Raw genomic sequence first — 23,626 nt, 5'->3', positions numbered from 1 at the left:
ATGAGATAACCTTTTTCTCTTAAAATACCAGTTTTTTACTTTATCATCCAACAATTATACAGGAAAAACAAGAAGAAAATGAGCTGCGTGCCCTCCCGCCCCCCTCTTCTGCACAGTTGGCTGCTCTGAGTTTTACACTCATTGAGGCAGCAAATGAACAAGGCATATCAGATGATGACTTCAGAATTCGTCAAGAAATTGTAAATGAGATGGAGAAAATTATTCAACAGCCTTTACCAGGTATTCACAGTATTCTCCATTTTCTTTAGGTGAAAGTTTTTCTTTTTCTTTATTTTTACACAGATTTTTTACCTTCCTTAATGGTGAATTAATGCATTTGTTGTTAAATTATCTTTATATTATACAATATTAATATATATAGGCATTTTAATACAGACTGGCAGTTGATTTAAAAGGAGCTAACAAACCTACAAAAAGAGGAAAATATGATTGTGCTTATTTTTGCTTCTTTCTGGTATGTGTTTGTTGAAGCTATTGGTCCTCTTTAAAGTGATGATTTCTGATGAAGATTGGAAATTTCCAAGGCACAAATACTTCCTTCCTGGTTGTGTTTAAAGCCTCAGCCATTGAGAATCGCCCTCAGGCTCTAGTCCTACAAACCTTTCCACCTTACATTTTACCTAGCATTACTGAATATATGTGACTGTTACAGTAGAGATTTTTTTTTTCCAAGTACGCTTAATTAAACTAATATAAATGTCGCAGGAAGGGATAATGAGGAGGAGTTTGAAATGTATTTTTTTCCTACTAGTCCTTCAGTTGTTTATAACATCTTTCAGGGCAGATAAAAGGTGCATGAGGCAATTTTCTTTAAACCATAGTTTTAGGGAAGAAAAAAATTGGACCTCAGCTATGAGTGATTTTGGTAAGCATGAGAGACATTTTTAGTAGTTAATTGTGATCTGAAATATCTGGAGGTACTAATCAGTAACTGTTCATTAAAACAAGTCATTAAAATCGACAAGGGTTAGTGTTTAACAGGTATTTCTTCTCATATATATTTATGGTTAATGGGTCCTAAAATGTACTTTGAGATCAACGATAGTTTCCCAAAGTCTCTGGAATTGTTTTAAATAAGTCAAAACATTACATTTCTTTAACCACTTACAAATATCATACCTTTTCTGCCTTTTTCTTGATTGAGTGCTATGTGTTGATTAAAAATAAGAATAATTTAGAAAAAAAGTCTGACTAAGTTAAATCCTTAGTCCCATTTTTTTTGCTTCAATGGGTCAATAAATTTCAGTGCATTAATAAAGTTTGTTTAAAAAAAAAATAGTTTGGTTAAGTTGAATGGTAGTCTCCCTCTTCCTCCTCCTTCAGAAGTATAGTATGTTACTTCAATAGGGCATGTTAAACATTCAAATAAAATTAATACAACTGTTGGAAAATAATATAAATAATAAAATAATCTTTGACATTTGCTCTGCATTGATTTCCCATCATCTCCTATAGTTAATACACTGAGTTTGAGAGCTGATTTCTGGAGCTACAGCAGTGTTGACATTATATTAACAATGGTTTATTTTTCAGTGAATCTGAACAGAAGAAAGTATTAATCTTATTGACAAAAATTAAGTTTTTAAACTTTTTATTTCATCTATATGGAAACTGCGTTGACATTCTATACTGTCCCTTTATTTTAGACATACCTTCCCTTTGCTCTATAAAAATACCGTAGTAAGAAAGACTTTGTTTGTTTGCTGCAGGATGATCCACTTTAGTTTTAGGAGCTATATTAAATACATGCTTAAACGTAAGGTGCTGAATAGAACTGGGGCTTGCAGGGTGGAGGCTTGCTAATCTAATTGCTCTATAATATTGCCATATGTGGCTCCTAGTGGAAACTTGTGTTCCGACACGCTATTGAGTTTTCCACTCATACTATATTAACATAAAACAAAGCAAAGCAAATTATTACTTTTATATAAATACTCAGGAAGATTACTGTGTTACTGTTACTTGGCTGGCTGGCTTGTTTGGACTGATGAGCTGATGTGGAGGTGTAGTGGTAATGGAGGGGGAGTCTGTAGTAGTAAATTTACTTAATTCATGCACAGTGTAGAAAACACGGGATGTTCTGGCATGATTTTCTCTTGAGCTTGCATTAGAACTATGCAAAAATTCTTACTACTATGAAAAGCCATTGGAAGTACTTACAATGTATTATTATTGTTATTGTTGTTACTTATTTATGTACCGTACAGAAATTCCCTTTGAGAGGGCTAGTTTCTAAGTAGTGAAAAATAGAGAAAGGTTGGTTTGAAGCTGTGTATGTATAAGATTTATTTTCTCTTTTAAGAATTTTTTTGTTGTGGTTCTGTGTGAGAGAGTTTGGTCAGAACACAAATAAAGGTACTAAGAAAAAATACAAGACAAACCCTTTTCACTGTGAGGCTGGTTGAACACTGGCACAAGTTGCCTGGGGAGGTTGTGGACTCTCCATCCTTGGAGACTCTCAAAATACAGCTGGACACAGTTTTGGGCAGCCTGCTCTAGCTGAGCCTGCTTGAGGTGTTGGATTTGGAAGGGATTGAGAATAGTCTCAATTTTCAGCTGACATAAATATGTCAGAGCCCTAATATATATTACAGGAAAGTTTTAATTTACAAAAACTGTATCATGAAGTGGGATGGAGTTTATGGAGTGGAATGACATTTCTCATTATATTATTACTGAATAGTTACCTTATAATTAGTTTAGAGCTGTTGTACATCTTTGCAGGTAAGGAACTGTATTAACCACAAAAACACTTCCTTGATGGATACTTTGTGTCTTGGATTATAATAAATTTATGTTTTATATGCATGTTTTGCAATGAATTATGCCTACGAACTTGCTCAGTGTAATAGATTGTAGCACATACAAAAAATTTTTGTGACAGAAGTGCATGAGGCAACAAAGAATTTTATAATTGTCTGACTGCTGCAATGAAATAAACTGTAGTTAACAAAAGCTATTAAATAAAATCCTTCACTGACAGTTTTTACTATTTCATATTTTATATTTAATTTTATATTAAGAACAAAGAAACCGCATTACAAAAATACTTTAAAACAGCTTAAAAAACTTTGGGCGTTTGGTAATTACACTGTTTGAATTATCCATTTTCCTGTGATGCTGTGTTATAGAAATGACTAGCCTTCACAGGAGTGAGAAAGTGGTTCCGTATTCATTAATCTGGGAGAGTATCACTTGGGAGGTACAGTATCTAAAGCAAGGTGTGCCTCATCCATTAAAGAATAAGTTATTTACTAGCTGTTAAATGATAACGTTTCTCTCTCTTCCAGACTGTTCACTGAGGATGTATGGCTCCTGTTTAACTAGATTCGCTTTTAAGACCAGCGATGTTAACATTGATATCAAATTCCCCCCTAAGGTGTGTAGATATTATCTTGTATTAACTAAGACTGTTTTTTAGATCAAGGCCATCGACATTTATTTCTATTCCATTGCCTTCATCTTGTATTGGGGCATACGGTATTAGAATAGCACAAAGGATAAAATCTTTGATTTGGTGTCAGGAGTGTTATGAAAACAGTGGATAAAGTTTTCATTGCTTATTAGGTAACCAGTTCTGGTTTTTTGGAAAATCATATGCTAGCAGTTTTTAAATTTTTTTTTTTTGAGTAAGCATTGAAGCAATATGAAAATAGTTGGCTCTGGATAAGTGTGCTTTTTATGTGCTCGTGATTCAGACAGTAGAATCTTGTAGGTCTTCATTTCCTCACCGCCCCCACTCCCACCCCCCTTCAGGTGGGACTAAAAGTGACAATTTCCCTTTTATGTTTAGTCACTTGCAAGTAGATGTCACAGCCCAATTTACAGCTTACTGTGGTACAAGATTCCTGCAGAGCACTATAACTTGCCTTTAAACATTGAAATTGCTGGTTCATGTTTAGTATGGGATATTAGCAGCATGTTCTTGTTATGAATGGTACAAATGCTGAACTTGCTCTTTTTTTGATTGTATGTGTTACAGTGGAGTTCAAGATACCTGTTTTGGTTACATACTTGCACATAGCATTTTGAAATGATACTGCAGTTAGGAAGCAAAACTGAGTCCTTTTCCAAAAAATTGCATGTGCAGTGTACCACGTCACTTTTTCCCAAAGGCTCAAAGGTGGTGCGAGTTTTTAGCTTTTCTTTGGATTATTTACAGCTGATTTTTGCACCCTTAAGTTGAATTCTGGGGAGAAAAGAAAACACATTTTAAAATTGTAACCTTTAAAAAACGCTTGGAAAAGTACTGACGTTAAATTCTTTACTGTTGTGCATTTCTAGTGGCATATGTTGACATTGAAATTGTTGAATATATGGCAAGTATTTTGTTTTAACTTTATGCAGTCTGTTAATAAGGAACTAGAGTAGAAGTACTAACTAAAAACTGTAGGATAAAAGAAAGCTGTCTAATATGTTTAATAGTACCTGTTTTCATGGTGTGGACAGATACAGTTAACTTTTTCATTAACAGTGACACATGATTTCACTTTTGGGAAAGAACGTAGTGTTACTAGCTGTGCAACCTAAGTAGTTTTAAATAAAGTGTAAAATAAAACAGGTTAGTCTGAATAATGTAACCTGCTCTACTTTTGTCATTTTAGATGAGTCAACCAGATGTTCTGATACAGGTGCTTGAAATCTTGAAGAACAGTGGTAAGTTTTAGTTGCATCTCATTTCTGTTTAATTAACATTCCAACTGCTGTTCAGTTGTTTTTATGCTTAATTTTTCTGTAAACTTAGAAAAATTGATTAGTTTTCAGCCAGAGTATCTGAGCTGTTTTTATGAATGTGATTTTTATGAATACCAGTGCTTGTGTACATGAGAGATGAGAACCTGCAGCAGGAGAATGGCAGACCAGGTAGTCCAGTTCAGATTGACAGAATTTATGGTAATAGTGTTAGATGCCAGGTCAAAAAGTATTTAACTTTGTAGGAGAAATTCTAAGCAGTTGACCCAAAAGCAACTTTCCGCTTGCATATGAACATCAGTGAGAGCTATTAAAAGACATCTGAAATTTGTAGCCGCCTTGTTCTGTCAGGGAGTCATCTAACCCTGTAATCTGCACATCTTGAACCAAGTGACACAAGTAGCATTGCATTTTTGATCCTTCAGGAAATTTTGATATGTCAGCTCCATAAGTGGTTCTCAAACTATCCTCTTGGTTTGTCAGAGATTCAACCTCTTTGTGTCCTTCAAATGTTGTAAAGACAAAAAGGTTCTGGAAGAGATACCAACCCAGTTTCCTGCCAAGGGTTTTTCTTTTTTCCTTTTTTTTTTTTTTTTTTCTCTCATTCCTGCTGGCTGTGTGATACTGGTGGTGAGCCTCAAAAGTAAACAGAAAATATTGCTTACTGATTAGCTATGCAGCGCTTAATTAGTTGTTCTATAACAGCGTTGTATAAATTTAATAGTTTTGAAGACACATTTGGGAAAAATGTAAAATACTTTCATACATAATGTTTGGGTTTTTTTTCCCTTCTTGCTTAGCTGTCTACTCGGATGTGGAGTCAGATTTTCATGCCAAAGTTCCTGTTGTCTTTTGCAAAGATGTTAAAAGGTACATGTCATTGAAAAGGATTTTTAATGAGATACCAATTTCTATGATGCTTATTCATAGCAGCTGCTTGCCTGCACTCCTGACAAGAAGTATTACTGTAACATTTAGCTAACATTCATGTTAAAGGAGGGTTGCTCATACACAAAAATACAATCTAGAAAATAAAGCTTAGCTTTGTTTCTGTGCCTCATAGAGCTCATTAGTTGTAGTAGTCTGAAAATACCAGTTCTACTTTTAGTTATATAGGGAAAAAATTTTCAGATGGTATTTAAAATTTCTGCCAGCAGTGTAATCCAAGGCTTTAAAAACATTTTATAAGATACATACTATATTACCAGTGAGGACACAGCATCTCACAGTCAGTAAATCTGTAAGAAGTAGCAGCCTCGAAAATGAAACATGGTTGCTATATGATGTCCACATTGCTTTGACTGGCTAGAGGTATGTGATTGAAACTCTGGGGAAGGAAATGCAACAAGGGTGAACATTATCTTTTCCTGTGTTTGTAGATTATGCAAATGCCTTTACTAATAGAATAGAAATAATTATTCTGAGAAGCAAACCGAAAGTTTTTAGAGCAGCTGTTTTTGTGGTCTTACCAACTTTTAATAAGCAGCAGACCGGGAGTTTGATTGGTTGATTGATTTGGTATGTGAAAGACATACATGGAGTTGAGTTGCATAATTGTTAAGATTGCACAATTAAGTAGTGGTAGAACTTAGAGCAAATTCTTAACGCTATTTTATATTTTTAGCAGTAATGAACTTCTCTAAGTTCTAGATACAACTGATGGGTTAATGGTAAAAAGTATGTAATTATATTCTGTAGCTTTTGTTTAAAAAGTTCAGGTTCTTACATCGGGAGACACTGATGCATGTTTTTATTATGGTGGATGTGATGCTCCATCTCCCCCGCACCTAAAGTATCGTCTGTATATACAAGGTGATAACTCTTCTTATCTGTTTTACATTTGTAATTGCAGTGGTTTGACATGTAAAGTAAGTGCTAGAAATGATGTGGCTTGCCTCACAACTGACCTGCTGGCTGCACTTGGTAAACTGGAGCCTGTCCTTATTCCCTTGGTTTTGGCTTTCCGCTACTGGGCTAGAGTAAGTTTAAAAATATTGAGGATAATTAAATGTGTTTATTTCCTTTTTTTAAGTACTGCATACAATGTAATGTGTGATATACCATGAATATGTCTGTAGAAAAGAACTTCATGCCACTAGTTCACCTCTTACCTTAACAGGCCAGAATGAGACTGAAGATTTTGATGTGAAACTGTAAATACGTATGAAGCTTCCACTATTCTGTTAGCAAGCTATTACACTAGTTCCTTAAAACTAGTTAATTGATCCTTGAAAACCAGCTCAACAGAGCAATCGGGTCTCAAACTTTCTGCTATTGAGGTCACATTGCAAAAAGTTAACTTGCTCAAAAAAGGGTCTGTTGTCATAGCCTGCTGTACGTCTTGCAAATGTCAATGGTGGTCACAGGAACCAAGTTATGATGTTCACAGCCAGCATTTAACCATCTTGCAATTCAGTCCTGAAATTGCTGCCAGGCCATACTTGACTTACAATGTCTTGGCTTTATTGAAAAATCAATTGCATGGTATTATTATTGTTGCTTGATTTAGCAAGGTGTTTTTAACAAAAATTCGTGTTTTACAACATCTAAGTAGCAGCAGTAGAAACTACAAAGAACTGTTTGAAGTCCAATATGTTTATTACATCTCTCTTGAGTTCCCATAGAAGAGATCAGTATCAGGTTACAGCCAGATGCATAGAATCCCCATATCCATACATGAGATATCGCAGAACAACGAAAACCTGATAGTTGACTGAAATTCTAGCTAGGAACATAAATGTGTCCCACATTCACAAAACGTGATGGAACTGAAGATAATAACAGAAAATAAAATAGTATAACTTAAGGCACTGTATGAATTAGTATAATTTGCACTTTGTCTGTATGTGACATTGCATGACCACTGCAGTTTCGGAGATAAAAGATTTTCTGTTTCACTCTAGTGTGTATCTCACATTTCTTTAATATTTGTCCTTTTATAATAGATTTGGAATTAGAATGCTGATGTTAAATCATAAAAGTAATGATTGATTCTCTTACAGCTCTGTCACATTGACTGTCAGGCTGAAGGTGGGATTCCCTCATATTCCTTTGCCTTAATGGTGATATTTTTTCTTCAACAAAGAAAACCACGTATTTTACCATCCTATTTGGGCAATTGGGTAAGTGCTTTGGTAATATAGTAACCTTATAGTGAAATTGTTGATGTTATTTCTGTGTTCTGCAAGGTCATAAAATGTGCAGAATTTGATTGCCTAAGAAATTTATAAATAAAATGCATTGGTACTTAATCCTCACACAGTTGATGCCTGATGATTCTGATGACTTTTAAGAAGAAGCAGCTGCTGTAGCCAGTGTAATTGTGTCATGCTGTATTTTGGAGAAAAGGCAAATACTTTCTTTTTTAATTCTCTGAATTTATTTCTCTGACATGAGTTATTCTTGCGTGGGATAAATATCACAATTGTCAGTGTTACTTTTGGTGAAAACTTTTGGTTGTATATATTGTATACAGTCTTGTTTCAGAGCTACTTTAATTGTTGTTAGATTGAAGGTTTTGATTCAAAGAGGCCAGATGACCACCAGCTGAAAGGTATAGAAGAAGAGGAGTTTGTACGGTGGGAGTACAAACCACCAACAAATGGTGCAGCAAAAAACTCGGTTGGAGTGGAAAGTAAAACTAAAGTTGAACAACAAAAAGGTGGTGGTAAAAAGGTAGCAAGCGCAGAAGTGGACAACCAAAGTAATGCAAAGGAGAAACATGGCAATGTAAGTCATGACTTTATTTCATTGAAAACCATGTTCTATTGTTTGTCCCTGATTGTATCTTTAAACATTAATATTGGATGGAACCAAGAAGAAACCAGGAGTTTTCATTTCTTACTGCAGCTGAGCATTCTTGTCCATGTGTTTCAGTCTCTATTAGCATTCAAAACCCCTCACCAAGTTTCACTGGGGCAACTGTGGTTAGAACTGTTGAAGTTTTACACACTGGAATTTGCTTTGGAGGAATATGTCATCAGCATACGGGTACAAGAACTCTTAACCAGAGAGAATAAAAACTGGCCTAAAAGGCGAATAGCCATTGAAGGTAGGATAATACCCTTCCCTAGTTCTATAGTCATCCTCCATTATTATCTTTATTTACCTAATGCTTACAGGTCTGTCACAAGAAGTCTGGACAATAAACTAAATCAATAATTGGAGGAGAAACTAAATTTTTTTTGTATAGTTTGTCAGCTATTTAGTCAGTTTCAAGACAAATTTTCTTTTAGTGCTACTTTTTGCAACTCTGGTCCTTGAAGTACGAGGTGTAAATTTGTCTCACTGTTTCTTGTCATTCTGTTCTTATCTCTGTTTCATTCTTTCTGTAAGTTATTATTTATTCCTTTTTAATAATTCTGATATTATTAATTTTCAGCCCCTCTAGCTGCATTTCCAAAAACCATGATGTATTTTGAGTGTTACCAGCTATCAGTTTGTTTCTTCTGACTCTTAATGCAGATTGAGCAGAGAGGTTAGCTCTGATCAGAGTGAACTGGAGCAAACCGATTAAAGCAACACACCCACACACCACCCTCTGTTGTCCCTTTCCCTGTTGGTAGTATTTCCATACTGTGAAACTGAAAGGGAAGTGCTTTTGTCAGGGAGTGAGACCATATGAATTTGATGATAATACATACCCTGAATTACATATGTTGGGGAGAGAAAGAAAGAAAATTATTTTGTCATTACTTCTGGAAGACATCTTTATTCAGTTCCTCAACTCAGAAAAATATGTACACAGTACTTAAAAGGGGAAGTCACAGAGTAATGTATGGCATTCTGAATTGGCCTTAAGAATAGGGAAATCGGGTATTTGAGGAAGGTTAAGAAACCATTTAAGGTGATATTTTTATAAAAGCATAAATAATGAATTTTGGACACTTTCTAGAGATGTTGATGAAGTAGCTTTTCTGTAACACACAAGGTGATGGAGAGAACAAGGAGAAATAGGTCTAAGAGAATCGTAAGTTACTAAAGGTATGTTGAAGGACAAGTCAGTAACGTACAAGAAAAGTGAGAAGGAAAAGTAAAAAGCAGAAAAGCAAGCAATGAATTGTTGAGGCACGTGTTTAGTTTTGAGATCACTCCTGTGGCTTTAATTTCCTCTCCCAATTCTTTTCTTTCAATCATTTTTAGCTAGAGAGTTTTAAAACTAGTGTTTATTCAGCATGTGGGAAACTAAAACCTGTAAGATGAAAGGGCAAGTTGAGGAAGAAACAGGAAATAATTTCAAAAAACAGATTGCATTCTGTTTCTGATACCTGCTATTGTTGGTCTTTTTGTGGTGTTTTTGTTCGTTTTATGTTTTTTGTTTTTAATTTTTGCCTTTTTTTACTGTTAAGTTTGTAACTGAAATTATGAAGTAACAGAATCTCAGTTTGATGCTATCTTCCCAGGCAAACTTATAGCAACTATGCAAGTGCTCTTTTTACTTGGAAAGCATGTTTGATCTAGAAATCGCTAGGAAGGACTAAGAATGAAACCTGGTGAGATTGGTTCATATAATCCTTATAACCTTAATGTTACTCTTAGAGAAATTAATTTCTTAAAGGAAATGCAAATCCTTCTTCAGTGAAGGAAAAAGTTCAGGCAGGCCTGCATTTATTTTGCCTTTGTATGTTTATTTTCATTTCTAGTTAGAAATTTACGATAATATAATGATACAATATACCTGTGGTTTTCTTTTTAAATAACACTATTTAGAATGGTTTATGTTAGCCAACCGTTCTGGGCCACACATATGTTGTGTTTCTTATGGAAGAAGTCCAAAAAAACTTGCAGGCCCTACATTCTCTTAAGTATATCCAAATAAAATTCTGGATTATATTGTAAGAATCTCTTTTTAACTGCCGTATCATAACTTAGGTATTTCAGCTGCTTTAGTGAAATGTAGAAATTAAAGATTACTAATGAAATTGTTCTTTTTCTTCCTAGATCCTTTTGCACTAAAGAGGAATGTTGCACGAAGTCTAAATAGCCAGATGGTATTTGAGTACATCCTGGAGCGATTTAGGACAGCGTATAAATATTTTGCATGTCCACAAAGTAAAGATGGGATTAAATCCAAGCCAGATACCAAGAAAAAAGAAAAAGGGAAAATGAATAATAAGAAATCCACAAGATCTGAAGAGCCTGTAGCCAACTGTTGCCTTCTACAAGGGGAAAAAGTTGTAGATAAACAAAATGTAGGAAGTGGATGTAACATACCAGAGAATGAACTTGAATGTAATGAAGTGGTAGAAGCTGTAGCTTCTAGATGTACTTCCAAGAACGTAGAATCTCTGCTACTTTCGACATTGGACTCTAGTTATGATGAAGATAAAGAAGCAGCTTTATCCCTTATTTCTAATGAATGCTGTGAATTAAAGCAAAAATCACTTAAAGAGAGGGATGATCTAGAAATTTCAGTTTGTGTAACTGAAGGTGAGCTAAGCCACCATTGTAACTGCAGTGAACATCAGCCCTGTAACACAAATTCCAGTAATGAATTTTCTGATGCTGAAAGTAGACAGAGTTTGGTAACGGAGTCTTCTCTGAAGTATATGTGCACTGGCACACCAGCTACCTCGCCCAACTGCAAAGCAGTGGTGGAAGCTCATGATCTCAAAGATGAAGGCAGACTCTCTACAGAAGAAATGCATTATGTGTTTGATAAGTTTATTTTGACTTCAGGAAAGGTAAGCTGTGTATTTAAGCAGTGCTGGTCATGTATCAGTGGGCTGTTACTTTTAAATCACTAAAACTGAGGGTGGATGGATGACAGCATTCTCCCAGTGTTTGTTTCAGCCTGAGTGGTAGCTCTAGCCTTTTTAGAGTACCTGTTATTGAGAACTGGAAAACACCAAACCAGTATGCCATTTGGATGAGATGGTCTGTTGCCCCCATTTTATGCAAAACTTTCTGATTGAAGAAAAAAAAAAAAATTCCTGGGTTTTGATTTTTGGTTGCTTTGTGGAGGTTTTTCCCCCCTTCCTCTCCTACTTTCTTGTAGAATTTCCAGGTGCTCTTGGGCACTGTGAGAACTAAGTGCAGCCTGTTGAGAGCTGTTCTTGTGTTCTTTGTAGAGATTCTGTTGCTGTTCACATGTTAAGTGTTCTTGGTTGCATGACTTAAATAAATAAAAATATAAAATGGAAATGTTAGGTTTGTTGAACTATTTTAAAAGTAAAGTTGCATTTGTGCACTTTTTTTTTTAATTACTCCCTGCCCGCCCCGCCTCCCCCCCCAGCCACCAACTATAGTATGCAGCATCTGCAAACGGGATGGACATTCCAAAAATGACTGCCCAGAGGATTTCAAGAAAATTGATCTAAAACCACTACCGCCAATGACAGACAGATTTCGGGAAATACTTGATATAGTGTGTAAAAGATGTTTTGGTAAGTTGGAAAGGCATTTGTACTCCACTGTAAGCTGTGAACTCTAATCTGGAAAAAAACCCCAACAACTTCAGGGTTAAATTACTTATTCCAGTAGCTTCAATTGGAAGAAGCTCTTCAGGTACCCTAGGCTATAAATTCATCAATATTTTTATTTTCATATAACCAATGGTTGTGATATCAAATTCTAATAACAGATTTTTAGAATACTATACAGGATTTTTCAGTGGGTTTGTAAAAACTTACTAGTGTTCCCAGAAATTAGGGTCTGGGCAAAAAACTAGTTTTTGGGTTTGTGAAATTTTATGCTGCCTTTTGGAAAAAGCCCCTTTTGGATGCTGGGTGGACTAACCTTGGCTGTATGCCAGGTGCCCACCAAGCTGCTCCTGTGTTTGAATAATTGCAGAAAAATCAGACATCTGAAATAAAATCCTAACAACTCTATCATAAAAAAAGAAAAACACATATTCAAAGAAAGTAAATATAACCAAAAAAAAGGTATCCAATACTTTTAGCTGAAAAATATTTTTGAGGCAGCTGAATGTCACATCTGACTGTTTTAACTTGTTTTTATTTAGATGAATTATCCCCTCCTTTATCTGAGCAACAAAATAGAGAACAAATTCTGGCAAGTTTGGAAAGATTTATTCGAAAAGAGTATAATGGTATGTAACAGTAGGTAATGATTCTTGATAATGCTTTTTTCACTCATGTTGCCTACATCATGAAGATATAATTTGTCTCATTATTGCTTGTTTTCCTTGTTTAAAGCAGTGGCATCTCTTTTCCCCCTGTATGTAAAGCTATCTTGCAGATTTCTAAACTTAACATCCCTCAGTGCTATTCCATGGAACTGTCCCTAGGTTGGAGGAAGCGCTGCAAGAGTAATAATTCAGTTACAGGAGTATCAACGTCAGGATGAAAATAAGTTTGAATAGGCCCTGGCCAGTTGGGTTTAGTGTTATCTGGGTCATGGGCCGAGTACTTTTGTTGTCTAGTCATCAGTGTTTAAGTATCTTAGAAATCTTGATGAGTTTGTTATCTTCAGATCCCTTTATAAAATAGGCAAAAGTATTTTACTGCAATGATGGAAGTCAGAGATGGAAAGTGATTTTTTTTTTTGGAGGTGGTGTAAAACACTGCTAGAGCCAGGTACCAAACCCAGGTCTCCTGAATTACAGTCCGTTGCTTTACGCAGAGGGCCATCCATTCTGCTGTAGCTGGCCAGTGATCAAGGAACTGTGAATTACACCTCATTCACTGGCTCTGCCCTCCACGGATTGAGACCTGTTTAAGAATCGTGAAAGACTTAAGATTTCCGATTCTATTAAAAGTTAGAAAAAAGCTGTGAATAGGTATTATATATGTTTTTCCTAGCATTGATTTCAGTTGAACAGATAAATGTATTCTTTTCAGTTAGGAAGAAATTGCTTCCTCTCAGTTACGTAATTTTGCTTTCCTTTACAAGAATGAAAATACATTATAATATTGTGTTTCAAACAAAAATATAAACAAAATAATTGGAAAAGAATGTTCCATAAAGTATATTGATCATATTGCTTTTATCTTCTTGAACAGTATGTTATGGTTACAGAAACTTACTGATTGACCAAATTTAATAATCACAGGAAAAGTATGCAAGCTAGATAAAGTATGAGTGGAATCAGAAATATTGCGTGGACTGCCTTAAGAATAGCTCTGTCTTTTCTGTGAGGTAAAACTATACTGGTGACTGGGTTTGCACATTATTTTGATTCATTTAAAAAAGAAAAATGCAGTTGCATGTCACAAAACATTGCACCACATTTAGAGATGCCATTTAATGGTTATAGTATCTCTGTAATATACCTCTCTTATAAAAATTACCTGGGCTTTATCCTGCATTACTTTCTAGAAATAATTTCTAAAGTATTGTACTTCCTCCTTTATCAAAAGTGAAGTCTTAGAAGTGACATGGTTATCTCTCTCTTAAAGCGTGTTTTTTATGGGCACCTACACATCTCGAGCAATATTCCATAGTAAGCACTTACCATTCAACTGTAAAAGATTATCTCTTTTTGGTGTACTCTTTTGGTCAGACAAAGCCAGACTTTGCTTGTTTGGCTCTTCAAAGAATGGGTTTGGATTTCGGGACAGTGATCTAGATATCTGCATGACGTTGGAAGGCCATGAAAATGCAGAGGTAAGAGTTTTGAAATTGATAAAATTTATTATTTTAAATTCAATAATTCTTTTAAGGTTTTTTAATTCAGTTAAGATTTCTGTACACAGCAAAGGTAAGATTTTGCTAGTAGCACATTGGCTTGTTGCACTCTGGAAGCACTCTACTCTGCACAATGGAAGCGAGATAGAGCCTATTTTACTTTTAAAGCCTTATAGACAAATTTAATGTACTGTAGATGTCCACATAGACAATACGAGTCACCAGTTTACATGAATTCATGTGCTGGCTTATTGCATGCTTCTTTTTGTACATAGACTTTTCCTCACGGAAATATGTATTTGATAGTCAATGTGCTTGTTGGGATAGGATCCATGTTTTAACCTCTGAAGCTGTGATATTTGTTTTTTCCTAGAAATTAAACTGTAAAGAAATAATAGAAGGTTTGGCAAAAGTTCTTAAGAAGCATCCAGGTAGGTGTTTTAAAGTATTATTTGTTTTGTATTTACATTTACTATATACGTAGTTAATGGAAATGTTTTATGTACTAAAGTGTTGCTTCCCCAGGTTTGAGAAACATCTTGCCTATAACGACAGCCAAAGTGCCTATAGTAAAATTTGAACACAGACGAAGTGGCTTAGAAGGAGATATCAGTTTATACAATACATTGGTAAGCATGTGCTTGTGTTTGGTTTTGTGTTCAAAGAAAGATTTTTAATTCATTGTAACTCAATCATTTGAGGGAATAATTTTGAAACCAGAATTAAAATGCTTTTGTGTGTTTGGGTTTTTTTCCTACATTATTTAAATGCAGTGGCCCACACCCTCCACCCAACCCAAGTAGCTGTATAACCTGACAGCAGAACACCACACACAGCATTTTTGTGAATGCTTCTGAAAAGCTGTTAGTGCCACATTTACCGTGGCCTTTCTGCCATCATGAATAATAAATCTCATTCTGGCTTACATCTAGCACAATGAAATTGCATGACTTCTTATGTAATGGGCTGACATTCACCTGTGAAAAAGATGCAGTTTGTGGAATTTGTTCGCATGTGAGTGCTCTTACAGACTTAAGTTTAGATTTTTCTTTGCTGGTGTTTTCCAAGGTTGTTCTTGTTGTTACTGCTTTAATACTGTTCTGATTACACCTTTCATGTATGTTTGTGCAGGAAATGTTGCCTGAATTTTACGGAATATTTTAGTGATTTTTTTTGCCCTTTAATTGTATTATGCACCTCCTGTGCTTGAACTGCAGACTATACTATAATTAACCATAAATTACATTGAAATACCTGTTTGTTTGTTCGTTTGTTTTCCCAGGCGCAGCATAACACAAGAATGCTGGCTACATATGCAGCTATTGATCCTAGAGTGCAATATCTGGGCTATACAATGAAAGTTTTTGCAAAGGTAATATGAAAAGAAAGTATTTATTTGTGTAATACAGTGTTTTCTGATACAGCAACTGAGTTTTCTTTTGCTAATACAAACTGGAAAGGAGACAGTAGAATGCTATTAATATGAAGTGCACTTTCTTAAGCTGACAATGCTCCATCTGATAGTGTGTGTCAGAATGAAGTTCTTTAGTCCTAGTGTCTTCTGCTATCACAGAATCATTAAGGTTGGAAACAACCTTCAAGATCAAGTCCAACCATTAACCCAACACCACTATGCCCCCTAAACCATGTCCTAAAGCACCACGTCCACATGTTTTTTGAACACTTCCAGTGCTGGTGACACCACCATCTCCCTGGGCAGCCTGTTCCAATGCTTGACCACTCTCTCCCTAAAGAAATTTTCCCTAATATCTAATCTAAACCTCCCCTGACGCAACTTGAGGCCATTTCCTCTTGTCCTTCACTAGTTACTTGGGAGAAGAGACCAACACCCACCTTGCCACAGCCCCCTTTCAGGTAGTTGTAGAGAGTGATAGGGTCTCCCCTCAGCCTCCTCCAGACTGAAAAACCCCAGTTCCCTCACCCATTCCTCGTAAGAGGATTGAAAGATTGAACTATCTGTTCAAAGATTTCCAAGAGAAAGCTGATGAAAGGAAAACTTCCTTTTTTTTTTTTCCAATTTCAAACAAACTACAATCAAAAAAATAAAAACAAACCCACCCCAAACAAACAAACGAAACCAGAAAAAATGGTAACTGTGAGATGTAGGGGCATGTGGCTGTGCATGGGTGTCCCAAGTCTCCATATCTAGGACCAGCCCAGAGATTACTGCAGTTTTCTTCTGGCCTACATGCCTTATTTTACTTCCTGTAAGAGTCAGGAGTAGGAATGGATTGATGAATGAATGCCTAAGTTTCTACTTGATGTGCCAAGGACATACACTTGACTCTAAGAATTTGGAAATATCACATACCAAATCTCCTGCATCTTTTTTTCTAATGATACGCTATCAAAGTGTTATAGTATGCAGCCTTTCATAATTAAAACATGTTGTTTCTTTTTATTCAAGCACAAATACACTCCCCAAACACATCCAAAAGAAGCTTAGTGAAATGGGGGCAAATAAAAAACAGCTATAAAGTGTATCATGCTACCAGATGTTAATGTAATAAAATGTATCAAGATGAATAAAACAGCTCTGTTCCGGAATGGAATGGACATGTTCATTATACTGTCACCAAGACTAGTAATGATTTTTTGGGGTGTAGTCACAGTAGTGCAGAATATTGCCATGTCTATTCTGTGTCCAGATTAAAAATGCCTTGTGTTGATGATAATGAATTTTCCATTTTTTGGTAGTATTGCATACTATTGTATACATTCTAATAATCTTGCTGTAAAGACCAAGTTTCCAAGTTGTGGGACATATACTCTTGAATATATGTTTATGAAGGTGACTTCATAGCTATCCAGATACTCTCTGTTTAAGCAAATGCTTCCTCCTCTGTTTGCATTGGCAGAAAAACCAGGAACAACTGTCGCTGCTGTTAGTAATGTGAAAGTAATTTCTGAATCCCTGTTTTTTCCAGACCTAGGAGGTTAAAAATGTGTTTATTATGACACATGCTTGAAGCAAAGGGTAGCTTAGAAGCAGGTGCTGTAGAAAGGTTATACTGTAATTTTCAAGCATAGTAAGGTAATTCACTGATGTTTGTTTTATGCCGTGTTGCACAGGCTGGACTGTGGTTTAATTAGGTATGTGTATGTATGCTAGCAAAATGCCAGGTATTGCCTAAGTTGTCAGTATGACCTACTTGCCTGTTAATTAACTATTAAAAAAAAAAAGGGAGAAACCAAAACAGTAAGAAATCATAGAAACAGAAAAATTAAGTTTTACAGTATTGAAACCTGGATATCAGATGTGGAGGTTTGTTTTGGGGTTTTTGATTTGTTTTTTTCAATTTGGCACATGGGAAAAAAAAAAGGTATTTTGGCGATGAGAAGTTTTTTCTGGTTTTATGTTAGTCAAATTATGTTATGGGTTTGCCAGATGGCACTTGACTCTTAAGGACATTTAGTTTTCAGGCTTTCGTTATGAGATAAATATATTTCATGATATATGGTGAGGTTTCTGTTTGCTGACATAGTTGTTAGTCTTGAGTAATAAAATGTAAATTCAGTATTTTGTTTAAAATGTATTTTTTCAGCGCTGCGACATTGGTGATGCATCCCGTGGTAGTCTGTCTTCATATGCTTATATTCTCATGGTTTTGTACTTTCTACAACAGAGAAATCCACCGGTTATTCCAGTTCTTCAGGAGGTAGGTTTTCAGAAAAAGAGGCTATGAAAACAGATGCACTGTTTCCTCAAGCCGAATATGAGAAGTATGGGATTTTAGGATTAGGGGGATGAATGAAATATGGGGCCCTCCTGCATTAGCAGATTCCTGACTCCTGCTTGGTTTTAGTGGTTAAAACTTACCAAGAAAATTACAACAAACTGGGAATCTGTTGGACCTAAATTCTGCTGTTACATTTACTTTGGGATTTTGGTCTTATGATGATACTTATGATGATACTTATGCTGAACAGGATAGAAAAATAATTGGCAGGTGGTATGGAGAGAAGGGAACTGTAATTATGAGACTGTGCCAGATGCTCTTGAGATGCAAGTCCAGCTCTTCCATTGGTTATTGTCAGAAGCATTACTAATTGTTCAACACTTTATCTGTAAGAGAAAAAGTATATTTTATTATTTGATGGGGGGGGGGGGAAAAAGTCAACTAATACTTTGGTACAACTTTAATGATTCTATTTTACGTGTGCCAGGAAACTTTATTAAGAAAATAACATTCTGTACCTCCATTGCATGGGTGGGGAGAGTATAATTAGTCAGCTATCTACGTCTTTCTGGATACACTCTGGAACTCCCAAGCACTTCTGAAAATTACCCCTTTTTGACTTTTTTGTTGCCTGCGTACAAGAGGAAAATTGGCTTAAGCACTGCAGTTGAGACTCAGACTTTCTTGCTGATACTTTAGTAGTGGTTGGGGGTTGTTATTTTATTGCTACCCTGAGAGTACATTTAAATAACAGTGGAATTTCCCCTTGGCTTTGCAAAAGTCAAAATGTAATAGGAGTCACATAAAGTCTCCTTAGAGATTTTGTGGGCAAGAGAGATGTTGGAATCTTGATGAGGTAATTCAGTCATGTTTTCTCAGTTGCAAAGACCAAGTGAAAATAAAATATCCAAGTAATTTGAGAGAGGCATAGCAGTAATGCAGAAATACTTTCAGACTTTTTACCAATGGGAAATTCTGCCTATATAAGAAGTAATTGTTAAAATTAAAAGATTTATATTTTTGTGCTATTTCTTACCAGCAAAACTGCAAGTCTTTCATGGGGACTTTGAATTAGAGTGGTAACTGTGTCTCTCTGTTTCGGCAGATATTTGATGGAAAACAGATTCCACAAAGAATGGTGGATGGATGGAATGCTTTTTTCTTTGATGACATGGAAGAATTGGTAATATTCTAATTCTGGAAGAGTCACTAAAACTTAAAGCTTGTTTTTATGGGAAAGTAATATATTTCTAATGGTATAATATATAAAAAGGTGGTTAAACTTCCATATCCATATTATTATAACTTCCCAAGTGACTTCTGTTTTGCTGAAATCAGCATCTGCTTTTTCTTGGTTTATTTTAAAACATTTCTAAGTAACATAAATCAGAGAGATACTTTTTACTCTCAATAAACAGTCCCGGATTGGGGTGGTGTTAACTGTAGTGATTTAACGTTACTTTAACCAAGTGAAACTGTTCATGGTGAGCAAACTTGTAATTAGAGAGGTAGTTCAGGCGGAGAAGTACTCCAATAACTGTACCTGTATAAATTTTGCCTTCAATTGCATGCAGAAGAAGCGTCTGCCTTCCCTTGGAAAGAACACTGAATCACTTGGAGAACTCTGGCTAGGGTTGCTGCGATTCTACACTGAAGAATTTGACTTTAAAGAATATGTGATCAGCATCCGGCAGAAGAAGCTGTTAACTACGTTTGAGAAACAGTGGACATCTAAATGTATTGCCATCGAAGGTACTTATCTGCTGAATTTTTGTTCCATTAATGAGGGAGTGACAAGCACTGTTGCTTGAGGATCTGTTCTCCTTGTTGCACAGGATCTTTATGTGAGGAAACTGCCATCAATGATTAAAAAAAGCATTGTTTGCAAGTGCTACAGCTTATCAACTGAGATTAGATTCCTAACTTTTAATATATGTCAGTAAATTGCTCTTTCTTTATTATGGTTAGTCACATATTTTTAAAACACCCAGCACTGCTTTGCTATCATCTACTCTGTGAATGCATTTAAAATGATCTTCTTAAAGATGTCCCTGCTCATTGCAGGGAGTTTGGACTAGATGACCTTTAAAGGTCCCTTCCAACCCAAACTATTCTATGAAAATAAAAATTTTTGTTGCAGCGTATTTTTTCCAACTCTGATTTGTTTTTCCCCCCATCTTTACACAGATCCTTTTGACTTGAATCATAATCTTGGTGCTGGAGTCTCTAGGAAAAGTAAGCTATTAAGGTCTACTAATGATTAATGTTTACTAATTTCTAAAGTGTTGTGCCTTTTCTGTTGTTTTCCAATAACTTTGTCTTTCTTCAATAGTGACCAATTTCATAATGAAGGCATTTATCAATGGGAGAAAATTATTTGGTACCCCTTTCTACCCAACTGTTGGAAGAGAAGCTGTAAGTTTTCGTAGCTTTTAGTATGTTTTTTACTTTGTGTTGTCCACTGAATTGATGCATCCAGAGCAAATCTCTTGAATGTATTTATCAATTCAGTATGTAAAATACGTGTAATTATACATCATCTACATAAAATGAACAGCTTAGTATTGGGCTTCTGCAGTAAAAAATTCACAAGAGTAGTTGGATGGATGATGGGTATTTTTGGCAGGTTTGGGGAAAGTAAGCTTATTTTGGTTTTTGGTTTTCCTTTTTATAAAACTTTCATTGTGTGACGTTAAGTATGGCAGAAAACTGTGAAATCGGCTACAAACCCCAGAAACAGCTTTAGGAAATTTACTGGCTATTCATATAGCTAAAGAAAAAAGACTCACGAGATGTTACATTCTACTTATTTTTCCAGTGGGTGGGGAAAGTAAGGATTGCTGCGTAAGGAAGGAAAAGGACTATCATCAACTTTTAAATTTTTTTTTTGTCAGTTAACCTTCAAAATTTACATAGTGAGTCAGGGTCAGGAATGTGTCCATGCAACATCGTATTAGAGAAAGTACTCCTCTGTGCTACAGGATCCAGTCATTGATGCATAATAAATAACTATTTTTTATATGAGCAAATAAATAAGCTGGAATTAATATTTTTAACATCTAGTTAGAAAGGTGTTTTGTAAGACATTTCGGAGCACTGTTCTCCCAGTGGCTTTCAAGAGGGTTTCTGTTTCGAAGGGATTTTGAAAATCTTTTGAAAGCTTTTATTTCCCCTTATCCTTCCCTATCTTCTCTTTTCCATTTGCTTACTTTATCTGTGTTTTTCAGAGTTCATATTAAATGTTCTTCGATGCAGTGACTGTGTTCTGTTTTGTACTGTCCTTAATAAAATAGGACCTGTTTTTCTTGGGGCTTTTGAGTACTACTGTATCAACAAATAATAAATTACAGTGTGGATGTAGTTATCTATAACTGACAACTATGTGAGTGTATGTAATATTATTGATAATTAGTTTTTTTAATTGTTTGCATAATGTTCAACACAATGCTATAGTGCTTCTGGAAAGCCTATGCTGTGTGTTTGTATATGTGTTCGTTTGTGTCGTTCAGCCTCGTCTTAGATTTTCACTGAGCATTTTACGTAAGGATAAAAGGTAGGACAGAAAGCAGCCTTGGTATGCAAATGAGCTGTGTCTGATGTGAAGGAAATAATGCCAGTAGTGTTACATAGCATTTTATATCTCCAAAGTGCCTAGCAAAGAAGGAATTCTTGATCTGCTTCCTAAGCCAATGCCCTCTATTGCAGCTTAGTGGTACAGAGAGGAAACTGTAGCAAAAAGGTTCATTCCACAGCAGGACTTTGTTCCCAAGCTGGGGTTAGGACATTTCTATTTGTACCTCTATTTCAATCTTTCAGCAAGATAAGTACTACAACATTTATGTTGCTCGGAGGCTGTACACTGTGGCCTTTGCGCTGACACACATCAGAACTGCAGCTGTCCTTAGCAAATTCCAGAGGAGGGGAGTGATACAGGTCAGTGTGCAGATGCTCCGTCTGTTTCCCACCTGAGCTTTATTCTGTCTAGTGGGATATAATCATGTAATTTGGGCATGGACATAGGCTGCTTCTGAAGGCATACAAGCAGTGACTCAGATACCAAAATAGATCATGTGCAAAAAATTGCCCTCTGAACAGCTTTTGGGAAGGCGGAAGGTAGGCAGCAGGCTAGAGCCAGGATAAGCTGTTTTGCAAATTTAGCCTCTGGCCCTAAGATTAAATACCCCTTTTTAGCCCAAACTGCTCCACATCTCTGAAAAAGCTGCCATCATTTCGGGGAAGAAGAGGAACGGGTGTAATCTAAGTAGTAGTAAAATTTAGGGAACAACAGGAGATCAAAATTGTCCATTTTGCTTTCATTTCTCAGTCTTGTAAGTGAATGGTTTATATATTGTATCTGTCTGATGTATTTTTTGATAGGAATACTTTTTTGACTCAAAAGTGCTGACAGATGGGGAATTGGCACCCAATGACAGATGTTGTCGTGTCTGTGGAAAAATTGGTCACTACATGAAAGACTGTCCAAAGAGGAGGAGGTAAGAAATATATGAAGCTAATGTAAAATCCTTGAAATTAAATCAGGAGAGATTTGGATATTTGAAATTTTAACGTAAATGAAGACTATGCTGAATTCCAGAGAAAATCAAAGCTTCATATTTGATCCTCAACTTCCCATCCTGTTTTTGCTTTTCTTAGACTATTTCTGGTCATCGCTTTAAATCTTACTCTGTGTGTGCTTGCATAAACACTCTTAAAATCAACAGTCTATAATATGTTGAGACTTTTTTTCATGATCTATCTGTAGTTACAGCTTACCTTAAAATTCAGATCACTAAATTATCTTTTTATAGTGTAATCATTCAGATGGAGACCATATTACTTGACTGCACAATTTGTAATGTATTAAAATGGATTTCCTGTAGTGATCATGTTTGGAAGACAGTGTTGAATTTGAATTGTTCTGTAGATCTGATAACGTACCTCTGCAAGGCAGGTAAAAGTTCATTTATTAAAGTCTAGGGGTAGTTAAAATGTACATAGTTAAGGTCCATTTCTGTAACATCATAGCAGTGCAGTCACTTGGTGATCTTGCACTTGTACATCAATTGCACTTAGGAGTTTTGGATCCAGTACTTCTGCAAAAGTAGTCCATAGTACATGCAGGTCAATGTCTCCAAAAAGAGTTTAGCAGGAATCGACAGAGCATATACACTTGCATTTTTACGTCTTTGGATTTTTAATGACCCCACTCAGTGTAGGTTGTCTGACCTCTCCTAAAACCTGTTGAAGCCCTTAAAATGCAGATTAAAACCTGGGCTTTTTTATTTACTCCTTATGTTCAGTTGCATGCTCCATAATTCTTCAAAAGATTCTTGGTTTCTTCCTGCTACAAGTCCATATTTACAGCTTTCTGTTCAGTTGGCAGAGTTCAAGATACATGAAAGTCGACTGGGGCCCTAAGGTCACGGATTGACTGTTTCTTTCAGCTGCTCCCTTAACATACTCTTCAGGAGCACTAGCACATTGAATTGCATCACCTCTTTCCCTACATCTGCCTCAGGAAGAGAGGTTGTGATCTGCTCTTAGCACAAGCTGCTGCTACAGCACAGCCACACAGAATCTCTCTCAAATTGTATATACTGCTCACAAAATAGTGTTAATATTTA

General features: G+C 35.8%; 1 protein-coding gene across 1 annotated transcript in view; it reads left to right on the top strand.

Moving 5' to 3' along the window:
* Nucleotides 1–23,626, top strand: part of TUT4 (terminal uridylyl transferase 4) — a gene marked incomplete at both ends in the record, with an annotated part of 40,410 nt that overhangs the window by 8,129 nt on the left and 8,655 nt on the right. Inside the window, 21 exons of the mRNA XM_082003123.1 lie at nucleotides 63–240; nucleotides 3,312–3,400; nucleotides 4,626–4,677; nucleotides 5,514–5,583; nucleotides 6,566–6,692; nucleotides 7,716–7,835; nucleotides 8,221–8,442; nucleotides 8,590–8,764; nucleotides 10,654–11,396; nucleotides 11,948–12,098; nucleotides 12,677–12,763; nucleotides 14,177–14,280; nucleotides 14,675–14,732; nucleotides 14,827–14,930; nucleotides 15,584–15,673; nucleotides 17,868–17,981; nucleotides 19,108–19,185; nucleotides 19,577–19,754; nucleotides 20,190–20,237; nucleotides 20,335–20,417; nucleotides 22,380–22,495. Of these exons, the coding sequence (XP_081859249.1) occupies nucleotides 63–240; nucleotides 3,312–3,400; nucleotides 4,626–4,677; nucleotides 5,514–5,583; nucleotides 6,566–6,692; nucleotides 7,716–7,835; nucleotides 8,221–8,442; nucleotides 8,590–8,764; nucleotides 10,654–11,396; nucleotides 11,948–12,098; nucleotides 12,677–12,763; nucleotides 14,177–14,280; nucleotides 14,675–14,732; nucleotides 14,827–14,930; nucleotides 15,584–15,673; nucleotides 17,868–17,981; nucleotides 19,108–19,185; nucleotides 19,577–19,754; nucleotides 20,190–20,237; nucleotides 20,335–20,417; nucleotides 22,380–22,495 (2,987 nt within the window). The remainder of the gene's footprint in view (nucleotides 1–62; nucleotides 241–3,311; nucleotides 3,401–4,625; nucleotides 4,678–5,513; nucleotides 5,584–6,565; nucleotides 6,693–7,715; nucleotides 7,836–8,220; nucleotides 8,443–8,589; nucleotides 8,765–10,653; nucleotides 11,397–11,947; nucleotides 12,099–12,676; nucleotides 12,764–14,176; nucleotides 14,281–14,674; nucleotides 14,733–14,826; nucleotides 14,931–15,583; nucleotides 15,674–17,867; nucleotides 17,982–19,107; nucleotides 19,186–19,576; nucleotides 19,755–20,189; nucleotides 20,238–20,334; nucleotides 20,418–22,379; nucleotides 22,496–23,626) is intronic.

This window comes from Phaethon aethereus (genome assembly GCF_964289735.1).
Source record: "Phaethon aethereus genome assembly, chromosome: 8".
NCBI classification, from domain to species: Eukaryota; Metazoa; Chordata; class Aves; order Phaethontiformes; family Phaethontidae; genus Phaethon; species Phaethon aethereus.
The sequence above is the reverse complement of the archived record's forward strand: the minus strand, read 5'-3'. Positions and strand labels throughout refer to the sequence as shown.